The 26,542-nt window shown below is 37.3% G+C and overlaps 1 protein-coding gene across 2 annotated transcripts in view; it reads right to left on the bottom strand.

The window, feature by feature from the left end:
- Positions 1-26,542, bottom strand: part of LPGAT1 (lysophosphatidylglycerol acyltransferase 1) — a 67,922-nt gene that overhangs the window by 23,784 nt on the left and 17,596 nt on the right. Inside the window, exons 1-4 of one of the 2 annotated variants that reach the window (XM_062571854.1) lie at positions 26,359-26,377; positions 18,914-19,032; positions 12,142-12,237; positions 8,098-8,371 (exon numbers count right to left, since the gene is read on the bottom strand). In XM_062571854.1, the coding sequence (XP_062427838.1) occupies positions 8,098-8,371; positions 12,142-12,237; positions 18,914-18,985 (442 nt within the window). In that variant the 5' untranslated portion in view covers positions 18,986-19,032; positions 26,359-26,377. Of the gene's footprint in view, positions 1-8,097; positions 8,372-12,141; positions 12,238-18,913; positions 19,033-26,358; positions 26,378-26,542 lie in introns of those variants that run through there. The other variant, XM_062571853.1, reaches the window with a different exon arrangement.

Raw genomic sequence — 26,542 nt, 5'->3', positions numbered from 1 at the left:
GAAAAGAAAGAAAACACCCCCAGCAAAGATTCTTTAAAATCTGACTTTATCTTGTAAGAGGGGGAAAAAGTCACTTCAGGTATTAAAGGCAAGAAAGCAGACAATAAAAAAAGATGGTCAGTTTTCACAACAGAAAGAAGGGAGAGTCTATCCACAAGGCCCCCCAAAGACTGATGGCAGTACAACATGTTTATATGCTGTTCAGCAGATTAAGAAGCTGAAAAAAGGGTCAAAGCAGGTAAGAAAACTTGATATCAAAATTTCAAAGTCAGGAAAGAGAAATCTAAACACGAATGAAGGTCACTACTAGCAATAGTCAAGGGCAGATACAAACCTAGACACGACCTCTATCTGGTCTTACTCAAGCTATCCGGCAGGTCTTCAATCCACGAGCTTGCAAAGAGGGAGAGCAGCATATCTGGCGAGCAGATCAAGAAGGAGGCATGCTGCCAGATGGCACTTGGAATTCAGCTTGTCGGTTTTATTTCTGTTCTGTGGGAACAGGAGTTGCCTCCTATCTGAGGTCACGTTATATTTGGGCTAGTATAGTAACAGCACACATTTACATCATACCCAGCAATAACTTAAAGCATTTAAAAAGCTGACTATTAAAAACAGCCACCTGTTGGTAAAAGCGTGCAAGAGGTGGCAGGTCTTAGTACAAAGTACAAGGCTCCTCGAGCCTGGAACTAATAGCCAAGAAAGAAATACGATAGAGGCTGACAAAACTCACGGCTGGCACAAAATGAACGGACAGAGACAGGCCGTCCACCGCCTTTTTCAAACCAAGAACTAGAAGAGCTGAAAATGGAGCCAGGAGAAATGTGCAAAACAAACGGGGGAGACGCTTCTTCACGCAGAGGGAGGTAAAACTGGGGGGAAGCCCCTACCAAAGGGTGCTGAGAGCTGGGTGCACAAGCATCTGGAGAAAAACCAGTGGAGGGTTACTGACAGGCAGAAACCCCCGCGGGCTCAGGAGATCTGCCACACTGAAAGCAGTCAGTAGAACAGCACTGGGGAGAAATTACTCTGTATATTTGCTCCATCCACACTTTTCCTTCGATATCCACTTAGAGTCACAGAGAGGATGTTGGGGTAGACAGACACTTGGTTGCACCCCAAATCACCACTTGAATTTTAGAGAGGAGCTACCGCACACATCAGTCTCGCACAGAAACTCTCTGGCACATTCTAAAAGCCGGAAGTTATTAACACTAATTAGAAAATACCTGAACACGCAAAGACTGACTCACGAGTTTCTCCCTACATTTCATTTTGAAATGTGAGAAGACAATTACAGTAACGCTATTGCATATATCTGTGAATTATTTTAGCAAACCACTAAAATATTTTCTACTCAACAATGCAAGCTGTACCCCTTCATTACAAATGCAAATAAACTACCTGAATATGGCTAGACAATATTTAATAATATGCACTTTGTTTAATTCAGTAGTAGGATGCAACGTACTATTCAAAAAATACGACAAAGTGCAAACTACGCAGACCAAGTTGAAATATCCACAGCGTCACCTTCTTGAAATACTGCATTTCAATGGCCTGAGAGGCACGTGAAACAAGAACACGAGGTGCCACGAAGAGCGCCAGGCCTGCCAGCATTATGGCAGAGTGCTTGTCAAGGCTCTCTCAGGAAAAGCACTACCTGGAGAGCCCTTCATTTTAAAAGTAGCAATGTTTTAGATTAGAGAAAAGCCAATATGTAAGTAATAGCATACCCACAAAAGTATTCATTTAGAAATGGATTTAGGAACAAAGCCATTCAATTTATTATTTTCCCAGATGTAAAGTGAGAATGAGAAATAAAGACAAGTAAATTGTCTAAGTGAGAAAGCAACAAGGATCATTAATCGTAATTAAAAAGTGCCAGACACTTACGGGCACATTATCTTTTTATTTACAGTAAAGTGTTTCTAAATCATTTATTAAATATTTAGCTAGTATTTCAACAGATTTTTCAGTGTATGATAGTTCAAGCTTCATTACAGAAAGACTACTATAGTCCTTTCGTATGCTGATTTCTTACCCTCTGCTTTCGAGGGCCCTGAAGAAAATCACTGCAGAGATTTCCCCACCAGCTCTACCCTTGTTTCTAGCCCCTTCCAGGGCAGGGTAGAGAGAAAACCCTATGTCTGACAGTACCCTAGGAACCTCAAGAGACAAAAAAAAAAAAAAAAAAAAAAAAAAAAAAAAAAAAAAAAAAAATTGAATATAATTTCAGCCTCCACAGACCTTCTTTTGTACCAAGCAGGTCTTGCAGCAGCTACTTCCACATGCTATTAGAGACACACTATCATAGCACAATCACAGACATTTTTGCATACTCTGGCTTAAAATAAGCCTTATATAATCATCCCAAATCTCACACTGCCAAAAAAATCCAAGTCACCGGGGATTTTCAGAAAATTTCAGAAAATATAATTGGAAACGATAATTTTAGGTATATGAACAATACTTAAGAAACAAAAACTGTACTCCAATCATAAGAGTATAGATAGCACATACTATCTGAAAAAAATACAATAAGCCAGAAGTAAGTGTCTAACCACCAAGTCAGCAGCGGAAATCTGCAAAGGCAACAGCTTCTTTGTAAGAGACCTTCCAAAGGCAAATATTAAAAGTATTCTAGGGTGAAGTTTTATTCACACAAACATTAATAAAATTGAGATTGACCAAATAAGCAATCCAACTTGCATTTTAAAACATGTACCTACAGAAGGACACCAAGTTGGGAAAAAACACTGCATCTTCAGCTAAACGCTTTGTTTCTGCCAGAAAGAAAAAGCAGAGTGGAAAAAAATTCTTACAGCTTACTGCCTTTTTTTTTTTTTTTTTTTTTTTTTTTAAACTATGCTGTTTTCTGCCCATGAGCATTTTTGTTGTTGTTGTTGTTGTTGTTTTCCAAAGCCACAAAGCTCTAACAGATTCTGAAACCGAGAAAGAAATAGGCAACTGCAGACAACACAGAAAAAGAGAGGTAGGACCGCAGCATCTCCGATGGTGCTGCTTTCAGCCTAAACAGACCTTTGAACAAGAACAAACACTTAATTTTCAAATGGAGCGCACGACCAGACATTCAGAACAGAAAGACTGCTACATCAGTTATAATTTGGTATGAATCTCAGGTCTTGGCATCTGTAGCAGAAGAAAGGGTGTTGAGTGCACTCGCTCAAGAACGCCCCTTGCCAAGCTTGGCCTAGCCAGCACAGCCAGAGATGCGTCTGGCAGCCAAGCCCCTTTCTCTGAACTTTCTGCTTTCTTTTAAAGACTTTCTCCTTCTCCATTTCTAGCAGCTGCTGAAGCATCCAAGCAGTGGGGACTGCCAGTAACTTCATCAGAAGAAACAACAGCACAGACCAGATTTCAAGCTGACCTCTCTAAGGGCTAGTTTTTCCTCTGAGGCAGTCTGCTTGCCACTTCCAGCACAAGTAGATGATTTTAATTTCCAAAAGTGCCTCAAAATATTAACAATCCTGATTCTCTTTAATTAGTAGATAAACATCCAAAACAGGCCTGCAGGGATCTCTCCTATACTGCTGTGTCCAAATCACATAATAATAACGCGCCTCAGCACGACAGATACATACCTTTTTTGTGAGTGCTAAGGCAGAACACATATGAAAACAAGACTGAACAATCACATGGAACAATATTTTTCTGACTGAGACAACTGGATTAAAAATTAAAGACTCCTTTTATTTGCTTTTAAAATCACCAGCAGAGGTATGTTTTCATAACTACCACTTGTTTTTACTTTAATTATGCATTCAGTGATAATAATGGCTTTGTATGTAGTTGGGACCAAGATTCTTCAAAACATTAAGTGCTCCACCATCCTCTGTAGTCCTCCCACAGCAGATACTTGACCACCTACTATCACGCACTTACTGGGGTTCACAGCTTCTCTTCTTCCCTGCAACTATTCTCAACCAGCGCTATAATCTGGATCTGGCTAGGGGGCTCGAATTTTCAAACCCGCCAGCAAACCATCAGTGATTACCACTCAGAAGAAGAGTGAATCATAAAGCACTGTTTTAATCAGGAAACCCTGCCTCCCGCCAAGCTCTGGATGGTGTGCTACCAATCCACCACACTTTGGATAGAAAACAATGCATCAGCCACGAGTGAACCTTAGGGCTGCAGCTTCCACTTGAAAACATTTAACACTATTCAGGTGTGGTTTCCTGAACAGCTTACATTATCCTAAATGCAGCCACAAGGGGCTGTTACCTCCCCCTACATCCCACGCCTGCTTGTCATGGCTTGCCTGTACTCGTATTCACAGTCAGCTGGACCACGGAACTTAATTTTAACTCCTTCCCTAAAGGTTAACTTTCAGACTGAGCATCTTACTGATCACGCGAAGATCTCACCCTAACACATCACAATTCACTGGGAACAAAATAAGCAGCCCCTTTTCCAGGATTAAAACAAACAAAATCAGAAATCCAATACTCTCACAAGATAGCGAATTAAAAAAAATTTTTTTGATTAAAAGAATTACGGAGTCTAGTGTCCAGCGTTGCAAAAGGGAACAGAAATAACTAAACGTACCATGCCACACTTGAAAACAGTAAGATAGCATTTCATAGCAGCTGTAACCAAGTTCATAGAAACCTGTTATCAGACAAAACTTGCTGCAGGTTCACCCTTGGCTGGGGCTTTCTTTTGTATTCACAATCCATATCTTCAGTGAAGAATTGCTCCAACCCCCCTCTGAACTGCCAGCTGTTCTTTCATAAGCCCTGAATCTAGACATGTCCCAACCAAAAAGGCAAAGCAAGTTTGATTTTTGCCAAACATTTTGCTAGTTTCAAAACCTCAAAGAAGATTGATTTGTACTAATTGAAGAAATGTTGTATTTGCAGCCACAGCAGAGACAAAGTTTCTGTTAGGAATAAATTGATCTTCCCAGGGTTACGGGGCTGATGGACACACATCAAGGATCTTGATGCTGTCTGCATTTCTGCTCCACACTAAAACCCTCTCCTGCAACGAAGTCGCCAACAGCAGCGCTTCTGGGGGGCACAGCGCATCGCACATCTCCCCAGGGAGAGGCTCTCCGCAGACACCAGGAATAACTGCTGTACCACTTAAGGCACAGATGACACTTAAATGCATTGTCTCTATTTTCCAGCTTCAGAAGTACTCAAGTAAGCCATCAAGTGATATTATTTGCCTTCCCTGAATGTTTTTCCATCCTTCCATCCATTAAAAGAAAAGAAAGAAAGCTTACACTTTCATTAAAATGAAACATCTATTTCAAAAGGCAGCAGCCTAGGTGCAAAAGCAGTAAATGTTTCAGTTACTTAGTTCTGTATTTACCAGCAGTAGGTTAAATTTCACACAGATGAGGGCTCAAACTTGAAACTTTAAATATAGCTGAAGATATATGGCAAAAGACTCAGAAAACTTGTAGGAAGAGAAAAGTAAGAAGATACAGCCTGCTTGTCTTAGAAAAGTAACTGATAAATGATCATTTTACCTATGAAAACGCCAAATAGTACTTCTGTTCTTCCTGTCATGTATTATGGGAAGAACTGGATAATAAACTGTGGGAGATTCACAACACATGCAAGAATAAACTGAAAAGGCAATTGGATATGAAGAATATCCTAATTAAGGCTAATGACATTTTTGAACCTCGCACTTTAAAGCATAAGCCCCTAAAAAAGAGAGAAGAGAAACAAAATTAGAAATTTTATAAAGGGAGAAAGGCAGATTATGTAGTATATAGCTGTTGTACAGTTCTTAAACTATTACTTGAAGGTTGCAACTCCAGTGATGTTTGATGCACAAATCAAGCTACTGGGCTGGAGGGGGGCAGTGACACATGATGGAACAACTACTACACAACAGGGTTTGTGTCAAACCAGAGCACACTACAACATTATAATAAGAATGAACTATCTTTAACATTATAGTTGCTTTTGCCTTCTTTTCTGTTTTTTGATCCAGTATTATACACCATTCCAGTAATAACGCAAAATGGTATAAAAATCTTTAAGCATTATTTTAAACAAATTAAATGCTAGTTACATGATCGCTCTCAAGTACACAGCAACTGTGTATCGGGAACCATCATAACATAACCAGCAAGGAAACCTCGTCAGGAAATGGATATAATTTTTAATGAGAAGGAGAAATTACTTGTTGGCCCTAATCTTAATGTACAAACAAGTTTACCTATAATCGGGGCAGGAGGAAAGAAGAGGAGAACTCTGACCATTATCAATAAAGCTTGGAGGTAACCAAGACCAGAAGAACGATACATAACAGAGAGGAAAGTTGATCACAGTAAATAGAGGGGCTTGGTAGACCAGGCCAATGGAGCAACAGGAGCAGCACAGAGCGCAAGCAGTGGCATACAGAGGAAGAACGTTTCAGCTGAACCACGGGCCCAAAAAGTTTATACGCAACCTCTGTGCAAGACACTGATGTAACCATTACTGTATATATTACATCCAGTTCTAGCATACACAAAGTGAAGATGACCAATTTGTTAAATGTCTAACTTTAAAACACAACCTTATAAAATTTTAGTGCGTTCTGTTGAACAAACACATTCCTCAAAAAATTCTTTTCCTGCAGTGGTGAGAGTGAAGTGAAAGCATTTGGAAGGCGAAAGATAAGAGCAAGAGTCTTTTACACATGACACAGGTCAAGAACTAACCCTTCCTTACATCTCTGAAGGTGAAATTTCATCGTGACAAGAAGTTTCTTTGAGCTTGAGGGAAGAGAGAACTTAAAATAACTCAGCTTCAAATAAGTCAAGTATTATTCTTCCTGGCATACAAGATTTAGTTTTACTCCTCTTGTTCATCCCTTTTATTATGTTTTCACATCCAGTACTCTTTTTACTTTGAAAAGAAATGATGGTTAAAAACAAACATTTCTTTCTTTTCTATTTTTCTTCAGTTATCTTTCCACTTCTGTATTTTAAGTAGGATGGACGGATGCAGCTCCATTATACTTCAGTCTGGTTTTTTTGTCTGTTTTTTTTTTTTTTTTTAATCAGTTGACTAAGTCTTCTAGTATCAGATGCTCATTTTTCAGCCTGAATTATGCTACTCAAAAAAACACACACACAAAAAATCTCACCAACTCCCCCTCAGAGAATAACAAAAGTCAGGTTTGACGTTCAATGAACGGGCTAGAAATTTAAAAGTACAAAAGTAAAAAACTTGTATTTTGGTGAATGTTTTCAGTTCCCTTTCAGAACTAAAAGGCCTTTATTTCACTTTTTAAACCTTTGTGCCTTTGGGAAGCACAAATGGAACAGCAGCAAGCCAAACTTGTTGGCAGCTAAATTTTAAAAATTGAGAGACTGAAAGCAGCAGCTCCCATATCTACAGGTATTATTGATATCCCAGACCTATAATTTCCCCTACATTCCATGTGTTCCAACTAATAATGCAAGATGAATATTCTTGTTTCTTCATAACTCTTCTAACATAAAAAGAGATCCAAAAAAATCCTTCAAATCTACATCTATTGACATCAATGACAGTTTAACTCACAGCAACAGAGAGGACAGTCATCAAAATCTGTACAGAATAGACAAAACAGAACTTGAACTCAGGAGGAAATAGTTTGAGATGAATGGAGCCTACACAGTAGTGGATGCAAAGAAAACTTTTAAAGCCAGGAATAGAAACTTGAAAGTGGTCTGCATATCCCAGAAATATTTTTATTTTAGTTCCATTGTATCACAAACGAGCACAGACCATCAATCTTGCTGAAAGGAGCAGCTCCACCTTCTGCCCACTCCAGCTACTCATTCCAGTATTTGCTTTACCCATTATTTTTTGCTGAAACAAGCACTTATGCAGCCACACTGTGGACCTACTTACATTAAAATTAAGTTTCTCACTTTTTTTTATCTCATAACATCAGAAATAAAATTAGAAGTAGTGAAATTAAATATGAAAACATTTATATAAATATGATGATGTATTATGAGTGTATTCTGACATTTAAAGAGACTTCTTCAACTCAACACTCACAAAGGTTTTGCTTAGTAACGCAAATCTTGAACATTCAATTTGCTTTTTCTCTGTAAGAGTTAAGTGATCTTACCTTTTATCACAGCGTCTCCACCTGCTGGAGTTCCATTTTCTTGCTGAGCTACAAGTGTTTTCAGAATTACTTGTGTTGCCCCAAGTCTTGGCAGGGTGACATGTTTAAGAAATGGCAAACTGTTTTTCTTGGCAAATGCCTGGCTTGTTTCCCTCCTTTTCCTAAGAAAGCCACCTTCTGGAAATAAAACAATCCATTTCCGATTACGGCTCCTGTAATATTTTTCTAGATGCTCCTTGAGTAACACAAGCTGCTGGTCACGGTGTGCTCTCCCCTATAAGGGATAAAATATTACCTAAATAAAATGAATGCTTAAGGGACAATGTTACATAATTACTACAGTTCTAAGATTTTTCTCTCTTTTCAGAGATACCAATTAGCCTCTACTTTAAAACAAAGTAATGTTGTCCTCAAAATAACCACTCCTGGCCAAGTTAATGCGATTTTAGAGAAAAGCTTAAAAAGCCCCCCAAAACAAAGGCAAACCTTTGAAAGCGTGGACAAAACTCTCCATTTGACCACCTTCCTGTAAGTGAGACTTCTAGAGTGTCAATAGGAGCTTCACATAATAGGACAATGTATTTACAGAATTCTGTACTTATTACCAGTTTCCAAATTGAATTTGCTAAGTAGAATCCTGCAAACACAATCTAGAGGTTAAGTTGCGTCCTTCCTGCCCCCGCTAGTAATATCTACAAGGTAAGTAACATCTTCCCTTGGTCAGAATAACCCCGTTATCTTCTGTGCAACTTTTTCCCCCGTCCCCACATTAGAATTGCGCAAGTAGCCAAAGACAGAAGTAGGCCTGAAGCATGAACCTTAATTTAGTTATCACAGAAAAACTGCAGAATTCTCTCCACTCTCCAAAAAAAATGTGCTGCTTGAATGCTTAGTTTCAACTGAAATTAGCATACTGACAAAAACACTTATTGACTAGATCTTTTCTTCTAGAAGAGCTTTATTTGAAAGAAAAGCAAATAGCACTGAGCTGTAACATTTATAGGCTTTCTTCCTCTAGGAGAGGCTGTTGTGTGGAAAGTAACTTGCTTTGGGGGAACTTAAAAAAAAAAAAAAAAAGGAAAAAAAAAAAGAAAAAAAGAAAGAAAGAAAGAGAAAGTGTTTAACAATGAAAACAAGTGACATTCAAGTCAAAGATAAGTTGTATGGCACCAGCTTCTGCATTTGAGCTCTTCAGCTGTAACTCTGCTCAACCCTCAGCTGAAATAGGAAAATATTTTGAACAAAGTTCTTTTATATTCTCATCTACCATAAAATACAGTTTAACTGAAACCAATAGACTTAAAGCTTTTATTTTTTCCATTTTACCAGTACTTTGAAATAAAATTTTACACTGCATCCAATACTGTCATTTAAATACATTGTAAGGTATACAAGATATATTTAAAAATACCAAGCAATTGCATAAGCTATGTCTCACATTAAGATGAATGAATTACTTTTATCATAGGCATAACAAAGAGTTAAGCCCAAGGACTGTAAGATTTGTCCTTAATTACTGCAGAAGTATCTTAAGAGATCTCTCTTCTCACCCCCACACAGCAAGAAAGAGCCACCCTGATTTCACCAGCATGAATTTACACTAATTAGTATTTCTGAAGGCTCTAAAGTGACTTTGCCAAATCACTCAAAAGACACAGAAGTCTGAAATTTAAATTCTCCTAAGCAGAGGCAGTTTCAATTCTCTGAAAGTTCCAGGATAATGCCATAAACCTTCTGCTAGTTTTGTTTTGTGGGGTTTGAGGGTTTTTTTTTTGTTTTGTTTTGTTTTTTCAGAGAGCTGAGAGTGGTGGTGGAACAGAACAAGATCGAGCAGAAAGCAGTAACAAGTACTTCACTGCAGACAAGTTCTGTGAAAGCATTTCTCCTACATTTTGAAATCTCATCATTGCAATTATTTCCTAACTTACCTCTTCAGAAGGGAAGGAAAAAGCTCTGCCTGCTCATATTAATTCAATTAGGGAGCAACATAAAGAAGTTCCTCAGTTAAAACAGTCCTTTCACACCAGATCACAGGACTCCAGGATAGCACAGTAGTTAAGAAAAGAGCAGTGAACAATAAACTTTTCATACATTAGATATTAAAACTTTCCAAAACCTAAAATACCTAGAGAATATGACTAGTGGATAAATTGAGGTTTAGCAAATACTTGAAGGTTTAAAATGCTGTAATATGGAAAAAGCTGCCAGCCTAAGGGTAAAGCAAGGTGTGTTTAAGAAGAAAGAAACCAACAATGAAAACTAGTAGAATTCTGAAGAGCCCTGGAAGACGCACACATTTCAAATACTATCCAGAAAGAAGAGAAAGCAGGTTATATGGAAGCAGAAGAAACGCCTTAATCTCATCCCTCAAGATCACGGCTAGTTTATCAATATCACAGGCAACAGGCTGAACTTACTTTCCTGTAAAGGAAAGTAGTCAGGTACTAGCAAACTTCTGACAAATTCTTTAGGGTGGCAGGCGTTTTGCATCATCAATATGGCAACTCGATGAGAGTGTTTCTGGGAGACTTTTCAATAGGAAAAGAGAAAGCAATAGTCAACTTGTAGCAGACATCAAAAGCATTCCTAAAACTGCTAATGATCCTGCTCTTGAGAATGAAGCTAATACACATTTTTAACGGAGAAAATATAGTTTGCCATGATCAAATTATATTATTTTACAGAAAAGTGTATTTGCTCATTCAAATATTAGTAAGGCCTTTTTATAGTTAGGTAAAGGATCATCACTCAATCACCTCAAGTGTTTACGCTACACCTATTAGGAAAAAGCAAACAGCAAAGAAATGTTTTGTGATTAATCTATTTATATTTGGATTCATGATGGGTAATATTTTATTTGTTATGTTGCACACCTCTGTCGCTTCACAAGAATGAGGAAGAGCGTTGCATTCTGTAGCTCAATGATTTGGTTACGCTTTGTAACTAGAATTGCAGCAAGGTATGCAGAAGATATGATTAAACAACTGACAGCCACGTGTACTTCAAAACAAGCATTTTGTGAATTCGAACTACAGAAGTGGGTTTATATTTTACAAAATGTCAGATCCTGTTCTTTTCAGTACTCTCTCATAGTTCACAGTTGTATATCTCTGGAGACCTTCATTTTATTACATAACCCTGCCTGAGGTTTTCTAGGCATGCCTCCAGTCTCTTCATCAGAAAACTCACTGTAGCAGTATACTGCTGTGTAGGAATATAAAATTGCTTCACTCTGAATAAGTTAGCTTCTCCTTCTCTGTAAAGTTAAAATATATGAATTCTCTCTGGCTGTCCATACATTCTAAGCCCAGACAAATACAAATAAGGAAGAGAAAGAAATGTGTATGCACGTCGTCATAGTACACACAACTGGAACCAAATCCATGCTTACTATTAAATTTTTAAGCTTCTGTTTTTAAATTATGGGTTTGTGCATCAGCTGCCAAACAACAACTCCCCCAAAATTGTGAAAAGAAACTGATTTTTTTCCCCACTCATTAGTATTTTGGATGATGGACTCAACACACATTAATTTCTGAAGCTCAAATATTAATTTACCTTCAAAAATCAATTCATTACTATTTATGTTTCAGTTTAAGCTGATACAAACCATGTCACCATCAAAAGGGATGGTCCTGCCTTTCGTTATCTGAAACTAACCCTGACAGTCAGAGCAATGAACTAACCAGACTGACTGCACAGCTTCAAAGTCATTAAGGAAAGAAGAAAGGAGGTCAACAATGTACAGAAGCGGAGACACAAAAAAGACTGCCCATGTACCTCATTGGTACCGCTCTCTCGTAACACCCTCCCATCTCAGTACAGTCCTGCGGATGTTTGCGACAGAAGTTTTAAACAATACAGAAGATCAAAAAAAGAAAGAAAAAAAAGTAGTTTCAGAATACCAAAGTTCTACGCAAATACACATTTCAGAATAGTTATTTCATCCTGCAATCCATCTAGGCAGACTACCACAAGTCCCAGAACACCACAAGGTTCCAAATATAAGGATAAAACAAAGCACTATTGTATGTTTCCATTTACCTGTCTTATAAAGAAGTCTCCATGGATTAGAGACACAATGCCGAAGTTTGTATACTTAAAAATATGATCCATCAGCCACATCATATGACGGACAACCTGAAGTAAAAAAATAATAATTAAAAAAGCTAAATAAGTATTGCATGTAGAGAATCATATATATACACACCAGTCTTTCAGTCTTTTTTTTTTTTTTTTGAAGCTACGAAGAAGTTACTCTCATAACAGCAACAGAAATGAGCAAATATATGGAATTAATTCCTTTATGCCTCAAAGTAAAAAGCAGCAGAGGTGCTAAATCATCCCCCCCTCCCCAAGAACAGTATTAAATACAGAATACCCTTTTAAAATTTAACATACGGTTCTAGACTCCAGTATAGCTAGCAGTGATTCCCACTCCCTGTTTACACACATGTACTACCTTTTTTTCTGATGTTCCATTGTAATTTTAAGTCAGAAAATCCCAAACCCAAACCATTTTCATTTTTGTTTGTTAAAAGACACACAAAAATACAGGTTTGTATTTGAAATCTTCAGCTGTTTCATGCCTACTATAAAAAAAAATGTTTCCTTACATTTTTTGCATTGGATATCTCCTTCCCCCACTTTTGATATGCACATGCTTCATACATGCCTCTCCTGGTCTTTGAACAGCAGCAGTTACCTGGCTACGGCCCACATGCCATTAATATCTTTTCCCCATGACAGAGCAGCCACATGCATCCCTCAGCAATTTTGTTAAGTGCTCCTGATCAAGAGGCACATTGAAAAGGTAAAAATAGAAGTTGAGCCATTAGATTCACCTTGACCATTATTTCTATAAGACAATGAAGGCAGGTATTATATATGTTCAGTCTTTTGAGGTTTAGGAAAAGAAAAGTTACTTGAGAGTAAGTAAGAGTATGGAAAAGCTGCTACTCCTGAGAGGTCTCTCCCCTTCTTGCTCACACACACATTTTCAGAAGGGAAGGAGTTGGCTTTCCAGGACTGGAAACTCCAGCATCTCTTATATGCTCTCAGTCATACATGAGGCTACCTGCTTTACTCTTCCTATATTAAAACACTGCACATTCAAAGATCGATCCAAAGTTCCGTGAAAATTAAAGCCATAGGAAGTAATTCTCTTCCATTCAGCATGATCAAGAAAGAGTATGAAATCCACAAGAATCACAGTTTTTTTGAATCTTAAACAGGCATGCTCTGCTTGGCATCCTTCAGTTGTTTAAGATATATAACTTGGGACAAAAGCAGAAATAAAGATGCTAGATTCTTTAAGAAAACACAATATATTGTTCATGCATTAGTTGACTACGTCTGCAGCTAAAGCATACTCTACGCTTACTCTTCAAATGCCAGAGGTTTGCACAGTCACTGAAACACTCAGAAGCCTATTGAACACACAGCCATGCTTTCAACAACACTTCTAACAAAATAGCTTGCTGCAGTGGATGATGGTGGCTTTTGCCTCTGTTCACATTTTTTCATGTCTAAGCAGAATTTGTAGAAAGAAGTATTTTAATGCGGGAATTCTGATGTACAAAATTTTAGATACAAAGATTGCCAAAGATTGCAGATTACCAAACGCTTTTTGTCAAACAGAAGTCTTTCTTCCAAATACATCTAATTATCTCTTAGGAGTTCTCTGACTACCTATTTTTCTCTTTGATCACAAAAGCTGTAACTGAATCCTGGACTACATACTTGGAAAAAAGTAACTGTAGATACCATGTTTCTTTTACTTAAACAACTGGTGCAAGATGCTCAGTAAAGTTTGACACACCTGTAAGAACGTAACTGACAGAGAACACTGGAGATGCTTTAATGTCACAGACATACAGAAAATTTTCCAGCTAAGTCTATATGCCACGTATGGAAGCTAGCTATCTTTGCAGAAGAATACATTACAAAAAACATCTCAACTTTTGTGGGTTTTTAGTATTAGCAAATTTTCTATTTGAAGAGTGTGGATAATGCAAGAGGACTGGTTTTGGACCCTCCAGCATCTGTAGAAGTAGGAAGGGAAATCAGGCCTGAGAGAAAACAGTTCTCAGAGAGGTGAAAGGTTTGCTTTGAAGGGTATGCTAGCATCCCTTCCTGTCTACATTTCTTAGTAGATGCTAAATGTCCATGGGAGCAAAGACACACTACATATTTGTGAAAGAAAAAAAGTTAGCTCCTAGATATAGCTTCCCATTTGAGACTAATTTAGTCAGAGTAGTTCAACTATCCCTTAGGTAGTATTACAGAGAAGAGACAGAATCTTAAAGAAAAAGTTCTTCTCTGAAAAGAGGGAGACTCCCCCCATTTCAGCAAAACAGAAGGGAAAAAAAAGAAATGAAGGAAAGGTGTGCACTAAGGATGAGATTAAAAACATTTCAGAGAGGAGTTACTGCTCCCTAAGGCATCACAATACCACCAGCTCACACCCAGGCATCCACACAGAGAACACATGCTGAGGTAGGTCTTTGCCACCATCAAGTTAACAATACTTCTCAAATTCCAATGATGATGCTTTAGCCTGCAGCAATGGCCATATCACTGTCAGTGCTCATGTATTACTTTCTGACAAAGATTGTTCTATTATATCAAGTACAGACTAGGCCAACATCATTTTGCTGGAGGAGATGAGCAAAGGAGATATGCTGCTTCCCTGAAGAGTGAAGTTGTGAGGAGTCGACACTGGTCCCTAGATATACTTGGCAGAGCAACTCTTCCCCAGCAATGCTGGGGCTTCTTTCCTCCCATTCCAGTCTTCCTTACCATGTACCAGCTTGCCATTTAGCTGACAAATTTAGATGATGACAGGTTTCTCTTAAAAGTTTATCATGGCTTTTTAGAGCCTGAAGTTCATCTGACCACATCTTAGAAGACATAAAGCTTCTAACTAGCATTCTTGGACCTTCTCAGTCTTCTTGAGGAAGACTGATTGTGTCAAAGCATATCAGTGTAACATAGAAGTTCTAACCAAGACAACAGGCAGTTTGCTTTGAGTGGGCTATGATCAGATAAACTCCAGAGCTCAGTGATGTCAAATCTGCCTATGAGCCTACACAGTGATACAGAGTACCAAGAGGAAAAAAAGTACATCCTACCACATACAATAAAATGGAGAGTTCAAAGAGCAATACATACCTAGTTACTTTGTTTGCAACCAACAGGCACACTAGGTTAACAGATACTCATTCTGTTCTGCCATCAAGGACAGAATAGAGGAAAAGGCAGGATAGTGGTGACTCTTCTCTCATTTAACATCCTCAGGAGCTAAACACTGCTGTTCAGAAGAGTCTCTTCTTGCATGCGTTTCAAGTAGGTTTAAGCAAACACATTCAAAAATGGTTTAAGCACAGACTCATAGATGTTTAAGGACTGACAGAGTTTTAGGACACCACTTCTCATGCTTTTTGCTTCCTCCTTCCTACCTAAGGAAGTTAAGAATATGGAGGAAATTCTTCCTGAGTCAATAATAAATAACAAATCTGAGCACTTCCTATTTACAGGCCTACCTTCATTTCACTTTGCATAGATTTCGTATCAAAGCAACCTGAATAGACTGACTTTGATCTTTGAAGCATCTCTCTGCAACTTCATAATGAAGCCTGAGGATAAATGTCTTACAACTTGCACTAAAATCAACTGAAAACAACTTTTCCTCTCCACTACAGCCTTTCAGCCAGTGCTTTCTTCTCTAGCTCAGAAAATACAGCCAAATTTATCATTTCTAATTCAGTCGGAGTGTCGTAAATACAGCATTTTAACCTACTCCACTTTGCTGAACACATCACATTTAATGCTGATTAAATGTCCACTAACTTACTAACAGTTTGTTTTAACAGTTACTTTCACAACTGAATTGGAACAATTTCTTATACTATAAAAAAAAGAGTATTAGGTCATTTCTGATGCAGCAGAAACCTTGCTCAGTGTGGCTTACCTTATAGTAAAACTAATACTCAAACAATACTAGACCAGCCCTTAGCTATAAGTTGTAATTTTAATGCAAGCTTTACTTATTTAATGAGAGATTAAGTCTCCATTACTCACATAAGTGAATCTGAAAGAGAAGTGACTTTGAGTATGCATTTTAGCTTTCTCTAAATTTGAGGAGACTAAATTTGCTTAAAATAGATGTATACAAACAGCATTGTAGCCTAAAAATTCATAGAATGCTAGGAAAAAAATCATCATGTTTCCTTACGTGGCCCTCAGGAAATGGAAATCTCCTGGCAACTTGCAAGAAAGCCTCAGTATTCTACTGAATGCTACTTTGCTACACAGAAAAAAAAAAAATTTTTGTCTTAAATTGAACGTTTCTGAGGACTTAAATTAACAGTAAAGAAAGGCAGCAGCAAATGGGTAAGCGCTCACAGATTACATCTGGATTCAGTCCACATAGCCTGGTAAATGAAAGCAAAAGAGATTTTGAACTGTTAGAGGGGAAAGCTCTTCCTAGTTCTGCTATTGCCCTATTGCTGAGAAGCAGGCTTTGGTGAGCCATTTTACTTCTCTGCACTCCCTTCTGTCTCAAAAGAAAACAAGTCTTTCATCCTCACTAAAGCAGGCTGAGAGCTAGAAAGTGTTGTTAATGGTAAAAAGTGTTTATTAATCAATGCAGCTTAACTGCCCTAAACAAAATAAAAGCAATTCTTGTAAAAACACTATCTTGTTACATACAGATAAACAGCAAGCTTCTGGAGGACTCCATGTGAATTTTAAACTCTATTTTTTAAAAAAACTTCCCCCTTTTAGTTGCTTTTTAATTTTTTCTTTAATTTTATCAGGACAGTTTTCCTTTTATTACTCCAGTGGTTTCACATTCACTCAAAGAGAAGACAATTCTGTACACCTGTTCAGAAATTAGAAGCATGCTATTTAAAAACACCTGATTCAGCAGGTTCTATCAAGGATAAACTATTCTGATCTTTCTCATTATTTTTAGCCACTTGTACTACTCATGCAATATTTTAAGTATGTGTTGAAGCTTGTACTTTTCGTTCGCTAAAAAAAAAAAAAGAAAAAGAAAAAAAAAAGTTAAATTCATTCTAGGCTTAGGACTTGTATACTCTTGGAGCAGTCATTACAACCATTTAACGGAAAAAAAATGATTTTAAGGCTGCCTTGCTTTTCTGAAAACCACCAAACCTGAAAGTCTCCACAGTGAAGGTTATTTCCCCCCTCCACACCTTCCTCCTTTCTTTAGAATCTTCCACATTTACAGAAACTTATTCTGTTCTGACTGAAGATTTTATAATGATGTTGGTAACTGCAACCCTCAAGTCTTTAATACTTCTGTTCCATTTATATAATTTATCTATGGAGGTAAAGAGGTTGGATAAATATGGTTTAGACTTGTATATACACACACAATACATACACATACATATACGCACGTGTGTGTCTGTGTATTAGGATACATATGTGAGTCCATGAATTGCTACAATACATGAAACTTAATGCATCTGGAACTTCAAAAGGTTACATTAAATGCACATCTATAGGACAGCATCTTCACATTTATATCTTCATGGCATTCCAAAAGATTGACCTGAGGATAGTTTTGATGAAGAGAATTAAAAAATTCCCAAGAGTTTATTCTGTCATTCTACCCATTTGAGTACAGTACAGTACTAAAATACATAAATTACTCAATTCCTAAAGGAATTAAAGCAATTAAAAGTACTTTTAGAATACTGTCTTCTCTGCACTATAGTAGAAAAGAAGCAGCAATTCTCTCTGGCAATCTTGATTGGCATTTTTATACTTTCCTAATCATAACAATATTTGTGCCAGCTTTGTCACAAGCAAGATCTGGGGAAAAAAAAAACTCTACAAAAATGTTAATCTCTGATAGAGATATAGTATATATTTAGAGATACAGTATATATTAATCTAGATTTTGCATACACTAAGAAAAATATAGGGTCAGTTACAAGTTGTGCAGATGCAAGGAAGAACAGTTGTTTTTCCTCATTTCCCACACTACGGTATCAGGAAAGAAGACAACATTTTAAGTTATACACAACTGATTCAGTATACAGTCTGCCAGGTATGTCTCCTACCTTTTGTAGCCTTATCATACACACATCTTCCTCCCGATTTCCCCATAAATTTAGCTTCCTGTCAGAACCCACTCCAGCATTATACTCCCTAGACATGAAGTTTCTGAACAGCATCAAGTGAGGTGACTGATATTAGTTGCACTTCTCACCAAGAAACGCCTAAAAAGTTTCTGAAATAGCAGCTCAAGGAATTCTGACTTTAGATAGCTTAGCCTGGACATGCTCTCATAGCAAAGTCATTTTTGATTTCTGAACTCCTATCCAAAATCCCATATACAATTTGCTTCTGACTTCATGAGAAAAATTCTATTCTGGAATGAAGTCATACGCATGAAACTAAGCCTATGTTGGTTTAAGCAAACTTGGCATGAACTGTGGGAGGCCATGCGGTGAGATGATGATTATCAGCAAGGAGATCTCCTTCCCTCCATATTAACCTAGACAGGATCCACACGGACTCAGCTTGTATCTGACCTTCTTTGGAGACAACATTTACCATCTCAAATCTGCTCCAAGCTACTGGTTGTCACATTAAACCAAATCCAAACAAAAAGCTTCCTATTTAAGGCTGTAGGATTACTTGATGCATTAATACACACAAGTCATCAGTATGACACACAGATGCAAGCACACACAGGGTAACAAGTAGTATACGTTGAAGACATCCCACTCCCCAGTAGTATACGTTGAAGACATCCCACTCCCCAGTTGTAGCCTACCGTGCCTTTATCCTGAAGGCACATCATGAGAGTGCAGACATCCCCTGTTGCTTGATGGTTCACCAGCACCATGGCTTCATCTTCTGATACTGCTTTAACATCGTCACCCCATTCCACTACTATTAAAAAAAATAAAAAAAAATAAAAATAAAAGGTAAACTTTACATTGACTACATTGCTAATTTCACTAGCAACAACAACAAAAAAAGACCCCCACCCTCAGACAGTTGTAAAAAAGAAACCTACATGCTACATGTCAATTTAAATTGGCACATAGCATAAAGATAGGAAAATCAATAAGACCATTTTTCCAAGCAAAGGGTTTCCAGCTTAGTTTTAAACTGCATGCGCAAAATACAGACCAAAAAAAAAAAAAAATACTTCATCAGAGCATATGCATAGAGATTGATCTTTTTATGTCATTACACCATTCTATATTTAGGGTCTCAAAATTACATAAGCATTTGACCCAGCTTTCAAATTAAACCGTCTCGCCTCATTAGATTTAAGAAAAAAACAAAAATCAGGTTGTCGAAAATGTTTTTTTCTTGTTGTTTTGAATCTCAGCAAATCTGTTTCACTTCTACACTTACTCTTATTGAACTACTCTGGTAAAAGCAAACCAAAAAAAAAAAATCTGTAGTCAGAACATTATGTTTAAAATGCTACATTAAACAAACAGTAATTCCCATCTAAGCAAGTTAATTATAGACAAGAAGATGGGTTCAGAAAACAAGCTGCTCAGATGACAGGAACTATTAGTCACTATTAGTCACTATTTTGTAGACCAGAGACCTGATACTTAGGTGGCAAGAATGACATCAGGAGGAAGCTACAGCTGTTGATCATCCAACATTTACTAGCAAAAATATGCTGAGGTAAGGGAAAAAAGTTAAAATTGCTAATTGCATCATCACAAAATAACTAAAGAGAGAAAGAGAATAAGGTCTCCTACAGAAGAACAGAGCATGGAAAAAACTTGCCATAAATCAAAGATCAGCATACATCTAATGCAGTTACTGAGTCAGAGAGACAAATGAGCAGAGTCTGAACCTCTTCAGCGAAAGGGATGATTAACTTCAGTGCAGGGTAGAGGGAAGGCATGGGCAGGGAACACTTCTATAAATCTGTCTTCTGTACAGTAGTTTAACTGAGGCAAAAGCAATAGGCTATAGGCTACACTCTGAAGACAAGAAGCAATAACCTATGCATACCCTGGCTTCCCATCCTTGCAGAAATCCGACCGGCATCACACGTTTGCAACCTGCAGAGCTTCTGTTCATTCCTAACAATTCCAAAACCAGTAATGAATTCAGACTTAAATAGATGTGTATTTGGACCCAAGTGTATAGAATAAGATGACGGACAGGTAGGAGAAAATACCATTCATCTCAGTATTTAACATCCTTTCCCTCTCCCTGGTAAGCTAAGCCCTTATTTTTCCTTGATATAACTAGGAAGGTTCCCTTTGTCCTATTTCCTTGATTACTTACAAATTCCCTCTGATGTCCTCTCTGATCATGACTTCTAACTCCATAGAAGTTACAAAATGCCTGGCAATCATAGCCAATTGTGCACCTGCCTTATCAACTAGTCCACATTTCTACATCTGGCAGTACCCACCATGTGAGAAATTACCTAAGGTGAAAGAAAAACATTGTTTCAAGGGAAAAGTATGAAGTACATACTCATTTTGAAACGATTACTTCAGTATCTTCATTAAGGAGCCAATATACAATAGTCTTACTGAACTGTGACTTTCCAAAAATAACAAAAAGTAAGTACAAATTGCATTAAGCATCTGCAAAATAAGGATTTTCGCAAGTATCCAGCTATTGCTAAATAAAATGATTTTATTTCTGGACTGGAAGAAAAAAATGTTATAGATATTTCCCTGGAACATACAGATTTCTAATATTAGACATTTCTACTGTGGAACAGTTTAAAATGAAACCGACTATTTTCAATCTTTGAAAGTGTTCCACAGATCCAACATTCTGAAGGACTAAAACAAAGGTAACTGAAAAATTTAAGTCATGAGAAATAACAAGCAATTGAAAATAGCTAAAAAGGAGGAGTTATGCAGCTTATTTTGCTAGGAAAAAGGTATATTTTAGCATATTACTAGAAGACTAACATCTTACACAGAGGCTTTCGAGCAGGTGCAAGTCAAAGGAAAATGGCAGTGAGGAAAGCTTCTGCAGTTACATAAAATGTTATACCTACTCTTGTTAAGGAAGAGTATACAAACATGCAACCAGCTTAAAATGGAATAACAAGTTTCAGCTGAAATACAGTAACGAACAAGTTGGCTCTACTGTCCACTCCCAAATGCAAGGTTAAAAAAAAAAAAAAACTTCATTTAATACTTTAATTGATTTATTCAAGTCATGTTATCTGTCAACTGGTCAGGCTAGTAGCTCAACTGCTGCAGCTCAGCTGACAGGTAGTAAGTTATTAAACCACAGTAATTTAGCTGTATATCCTCTAGTTTCTCTTCCCTCTGCCATTTCTCCTTAGGCAACCAGGTTGTCTCTTGTGCCTGATGCTACTTCGTGGCTAATTGATTGAACTGATTATCAATGAGAAAAGAATCAGTTCATGCAGTCCTTCCAAGATCATGTCTAGGTGAGAAATAGAATAATAAACCACAAAAAGTGCTCAGAAAACCACAGATATTAACATAGTTTTCAAAAAAGGAAAAAAAAAAAATCTTGATTTTAAGTTCACAGTGCCCCTGTAAATTCAGGGGGGAATAAATGCCTGTCTTAATTAAATTTTTTCACTGGTCTGAAACTTTCCAAAATGAGCACATTTTTCTTTAAGAAATGCTTGTGCTATTACATTCCTCCACACCGAGTGGAAACATTCAAATCAAAGTCTCAGATGCATGGCAGCTGAACACTGCTTCGCTCCACTATAAAAAGACAAGAACATTTCAAAGACAAATATTTGTCACGCAGGGCACCTAAAAAGCAGCAGGCATTCCTCCATGATTTCCTGCTATTGCCCGGACACGTTTCAGAATGATACCAGTCCTGTGTCTACCCCCTCACAACAGTTACGCTTCCGCAAATGTAAACGAAATAATACAAAGGCAAGAAGAACAGGGACTTGGTTTTAGCTGGCAATCTGAAATCATGGTAAATTCAGGACCAAGCAAACGTGGTAATCCTGATTAGTGATTAAGTCTTTTACCCTTAAAATATACACAGAAATGACTTAGATATTATAGTTCATTTGTGACTTAGTGTTGTAAGAAAAAGGACTCTCCAGGAATGGATAAAGGCTCAGTATGTAAATGCAAATAAATGCAAAGCAAAGATTTAGCCTTTCCTTACAACAAGGGGTCCAAACTGTATACAAGTTTCTAAAACATCAAGAAAGCATTTTAAATAATCAGCTGCAAACTGAGCTTTTTATGAGCTGTTCCTTGCAGAGCTTCATGAAAATAAAAGCAATAAAAGAGGGTTTTTTTCCACGTTGTAACTGAACTAGCATATCTAAACGTAGCTATTGAGAGCTCTCAGAACACTTCGCAGCTTTGTAATCATGTCCTTAAGATAACTGTGTGTGTATAAGTAATACTATGAATAAATATCAAAGAACTTTAATACTAGTATGTCATTAGGCTGGGCAAATGACTACTCAGCTAACAATTCAGTGGATTTATTTTATACTCTTGAATATACCTGGCTAGAGGGGCAGACTAGTAATTTGTACATTGCCTGCAAGTGAAACAGTGCTTTGATTTACATACAAATTAATTATGAACTACTTCGTATTACTACATATATTACTTCATATTTCATTTTGCATGCAGTATTTTATGTCCTCAAAAATGTTTTGAGAATTTCTACTCTTGCTTCTTCACTATAGTCAATAGTTTCACTACAGTGTGTGTGCACAAAATTTCTGGCATCTGAACTTAACGTAGGTTAAATGAGCACTTATGTACTAACAAACAGTACTAATGAACACCTGGGTTTATCATTTCAAAAAGTATTGAGTTTCAACTTCTTATTTCTCCACTGAATTAGAAAGTAGCAAAAGGAAAGCCTCTTGACAGATGTTTCAACAACTATTAGAAAACAGGCAGTGAAAGCAACAAGTTTAATTCTCATACTAGCATTGACCAAATCTAAAAGCTACCATACTAATTCCACAAATAAAAAATAAGAAAAGACTGAATCTTCATGCCAAGGTCAGAGAAATCTCTTAGTGTTTTAATCACAATTATTAAAAACCCAAATCCCATAAAATGAAGACCTACATAATACATTTGAGAATTATGATATTCTTAAATGCGTAACTGATTTGGGTTTCCACTTTATCTATCATAGAATTGACTCTCTTAGGACACGACAAGCACACATGATTCACACCTTTCTTTTCCTCTTGAGGAACTAAGAGCTTTTTTCCTTCTGGGCTCCTCCTCCCCACACACTCTCCTTGGTTTATTTTCCTTCTGATCCCTTGTAAACACCTAAGTCCAAGAGGGAAGACTTTAACAAAAAACAACTCCAAGAAGTTGCAGATTAGCCACACTTAGAACAAAGCAGTAATCAATCATTTGCAAACTTTTAGTAACAAGTAAACAGCATTATTAATTGGCGCTTTCCCTTGCTTCCTCAAAAGTGGCTCTGCTTTCTAAAATAAGAAACTTCATTATTAGATATAAAATAGTAATTGTAAGTAACCAGGTCTCCACATTTTACACATTCCTCCTCATAATCCAGCATTTATATTTGGCATGCTATAATCTTGTTTTAGTGTTGTGCAAAAAAGGATAGTCAAAGCTAGAATAGCTGCATACAGTTGTTCAATTCATTTGCATCTTCTTTGTAGATAGGATTCTTTGATAGCTGGCCTTAAGAAATCCAAGAAGTGATGCCAGAAGTATTACTTAATATGCTTAGATCTCATTAAAAATGTGTGTGTGTGTATATATATATTTTTTTTAAAAAAAAAAAAAGTAAAATATATGAAAGACATCCTAAAGGTGGGTTTTTGTTTTTTTTTTAAATATATATATAAATATTATATAAATATATAGAGACACACTATTGGAGAGAAAAAAAATAGCTTCTCCTGTCCTATTCACTTCTTCCAAAAGAAGAAATGAATACTTACTGACAGAGAAGCCTTGTACAAGCTTGTAGAAACAGCTTCGGACAGAAGTTTGAAAAAAAAACAAAAACTTTTTTTTTTTTTTTTTTTTTTTTTAACAACTAACTCGATTCAGGCCTTTGTGATAAAAAAATAAAAAAAATCTGTCAGTGAAACGCAGTTTATTGTTTTAATTTCCATCAGTGAAAATGCTGATGCTTATCACAGAAAGTCAGAAAAGGAGAACAAGCTGGGGAAGAGAAACCTCCAATAAAGTGAGACAATTCCTATAGTACATTTAATAAACTAAGACTGAGTTTAATATGTCCCAGTCATCATCTTAAAATTCTTGTGTGAAATCATTTTGTACACCTGCACGTCTCATTTTAGGAAACGATACACATTCCCTCTCGCCTTCAGCTCCTGGCTTCCCCCTTCTATTTTGCAGTTCTCACAGCTCTGCTGATATAAACCACAGCAGCCAAGAAGCAACGCTGCTGCCCGATCTGCGCTTCCATCACCGGGAAAGCAGCCCCCAAACCGAGGAAGGGGACGGAGTGCCGGAGCCCTCCTGGAGGACCTCAGCCTCACGAGTCGGGTCACTCAGGCAAACTGCACTGCGTATTCCTCCCCAGTGACAGATAAAATACATTAACTATCCAGAGGAACACCAATGCACTCATGAACAAATTCCCTAAAGCTCTAATCCCTTACGCGCTGCAGGCGTTGTAACGGCCAGAAAACCTTTGCTTGTTCGCAGCCCAGAAGAAGGGGCAGCAGAACCACGGGGCAGTCTCCCACATTTCTCTGACTGTGAAGGAGTAGTTTTTCCTATTTCTAAACACATTTATGAAATGAAACATTGGAACAACAAGTAAAGGTTATTAAAGGAAACTGAAAATGAAGTAATCAGTCTTAGAAATTAAAAAAAAAAAATTCTTAAGGAATGTCAAAATACCCATAAGATATGATCTAGGTAGAAGCACACTGTCACCAACATGCTAAAAAGACAGGTGAATCTGAGCCAACAGTAAATACACTTCAGATTAACTTATCATGTCAATTCATATTTAAACCTGATATTCAGTACCATTTTTGGTCACTCCTAGTTACACTATAGAAAGAAACACAGTCAATCCATGCCCAAAAATGGTGATTTCCAACAGTTTCTGGAACTTCATTTAAGACTACTGTAAACCAAAAAAGCAGCTCATGTGCAAAGGATGAAGTTTTGCCTTTTGCTGGCCAAATGCTTCTGAATGTTCTGGGATGACCAAAAAGCTCTAACACCATGAACGATGGAAGCCAGAAAAATATTTATGTTTAAAAAAATAAAAGCAAGTCTAGAAGAGCATCAGCTAAGTCCTTACACAGAGCAAAGCCAGGATTAGCAGCTTTGTAAGGCTATGTTTTACATGGTGAGAAGGAAACCTATTACAAGTCACAGGAGCACAAGTCTGCACGTACGACAAAAATCTTCTGAGGAATATTTTTCCATACATGTTCCATTGCTCCCTTTTAAACAGACTCTTTTAGTCAAACAAAGCTGAGTTCCACATTTCAGTCTGTATCTACAAGGATAATTCGTTTCCTTTACAAGCGAGAAAAGATTCTCACCACTCAAGCAAATGACTTTACATACCAAATCCCCAGAACATGCTTTTACTTTCTCTTTTTATGTGCAAAAGTCATACTCTTGCAGTTCCACCCACAACATGTACACATTTACTCTTAACAAGAATGTAGTCCAAAATGAATTTGTGTAAATTGACAGCACAATCTTAAAATCATCTTCAGTATACCATATATTGGAGCTACAGTATTTTAAAATACGGTTACAATGCAAAATAATGGTTGAGAGAAAATACAAGACTTTCACAAGAAATAACCTGGCTTTTCTACAATTAAAAAGAAAAGTCATTTTGAACATAGGGAAGTTTCAGAATACAACACCATTACAATAATTCAAGCACATTCCTCTTTCTAAAAGGCCAACTACCTTGAAAAAGCAGTTAAAAGAAGAAAGTGATTCTTTTCTAACAAAGCACACCAGTGCTGCCTGGTAGCTAAAAAATGCAACAAACACAAAGCTCACTATTGTTGTTACCGTTATGGCCCCTTCAAGTAAAAAACACTTGGCCTAGCTTTATATTTTTAACAACTCTCACCCAGCAGATTCCTACAGTACTTTACAAGCTCTGAAGCTTCAGAGAGAAGCAGAGCTGACGAACAGGGTCTGCCACATCAAACACAGCAACCGAGAGCAACTGCTCAATGGCAGCTCTGCGGCTTTTTCTTTTTTCTTAAGATTATAGATATCTTTATGAAATTCCCACCTGCTGTGTAAGATGGAGGATTGGTACCTTCCCAGACTCAAGTCTCAAAAGGTTTAGAGGCAGGCCTTCCCTTTATATATATCCAAAAAGGGTGACCTTGACGACGGGATAGAGCGCACCCTCAGCTAGTTTGCTGTTGATACGAGACTGGGAGGAGTGGTTGATGCCCCAGAGGGCTGTGCTG

This window comes from Rhea pennata, chromosome 3 (assembly GCF_028389875.1).
Source record: "Rhea pennata isolate bPtePen1 chromosome 3, bPtePen1.pri, whole genome shotgun sequence".
Taxonomy (NCBI): domain Eukaryota; kingdom Metazoa; phylum Chordata; class Aves; order Rheiformes; family Rheidae; genus Rhea; species Rhea pennata.
The sequence above is the reverse complement of the archived record's forward strand: the minus strand, read 5'-3'. Positions and strand labels throughout refer to the sequence as shown.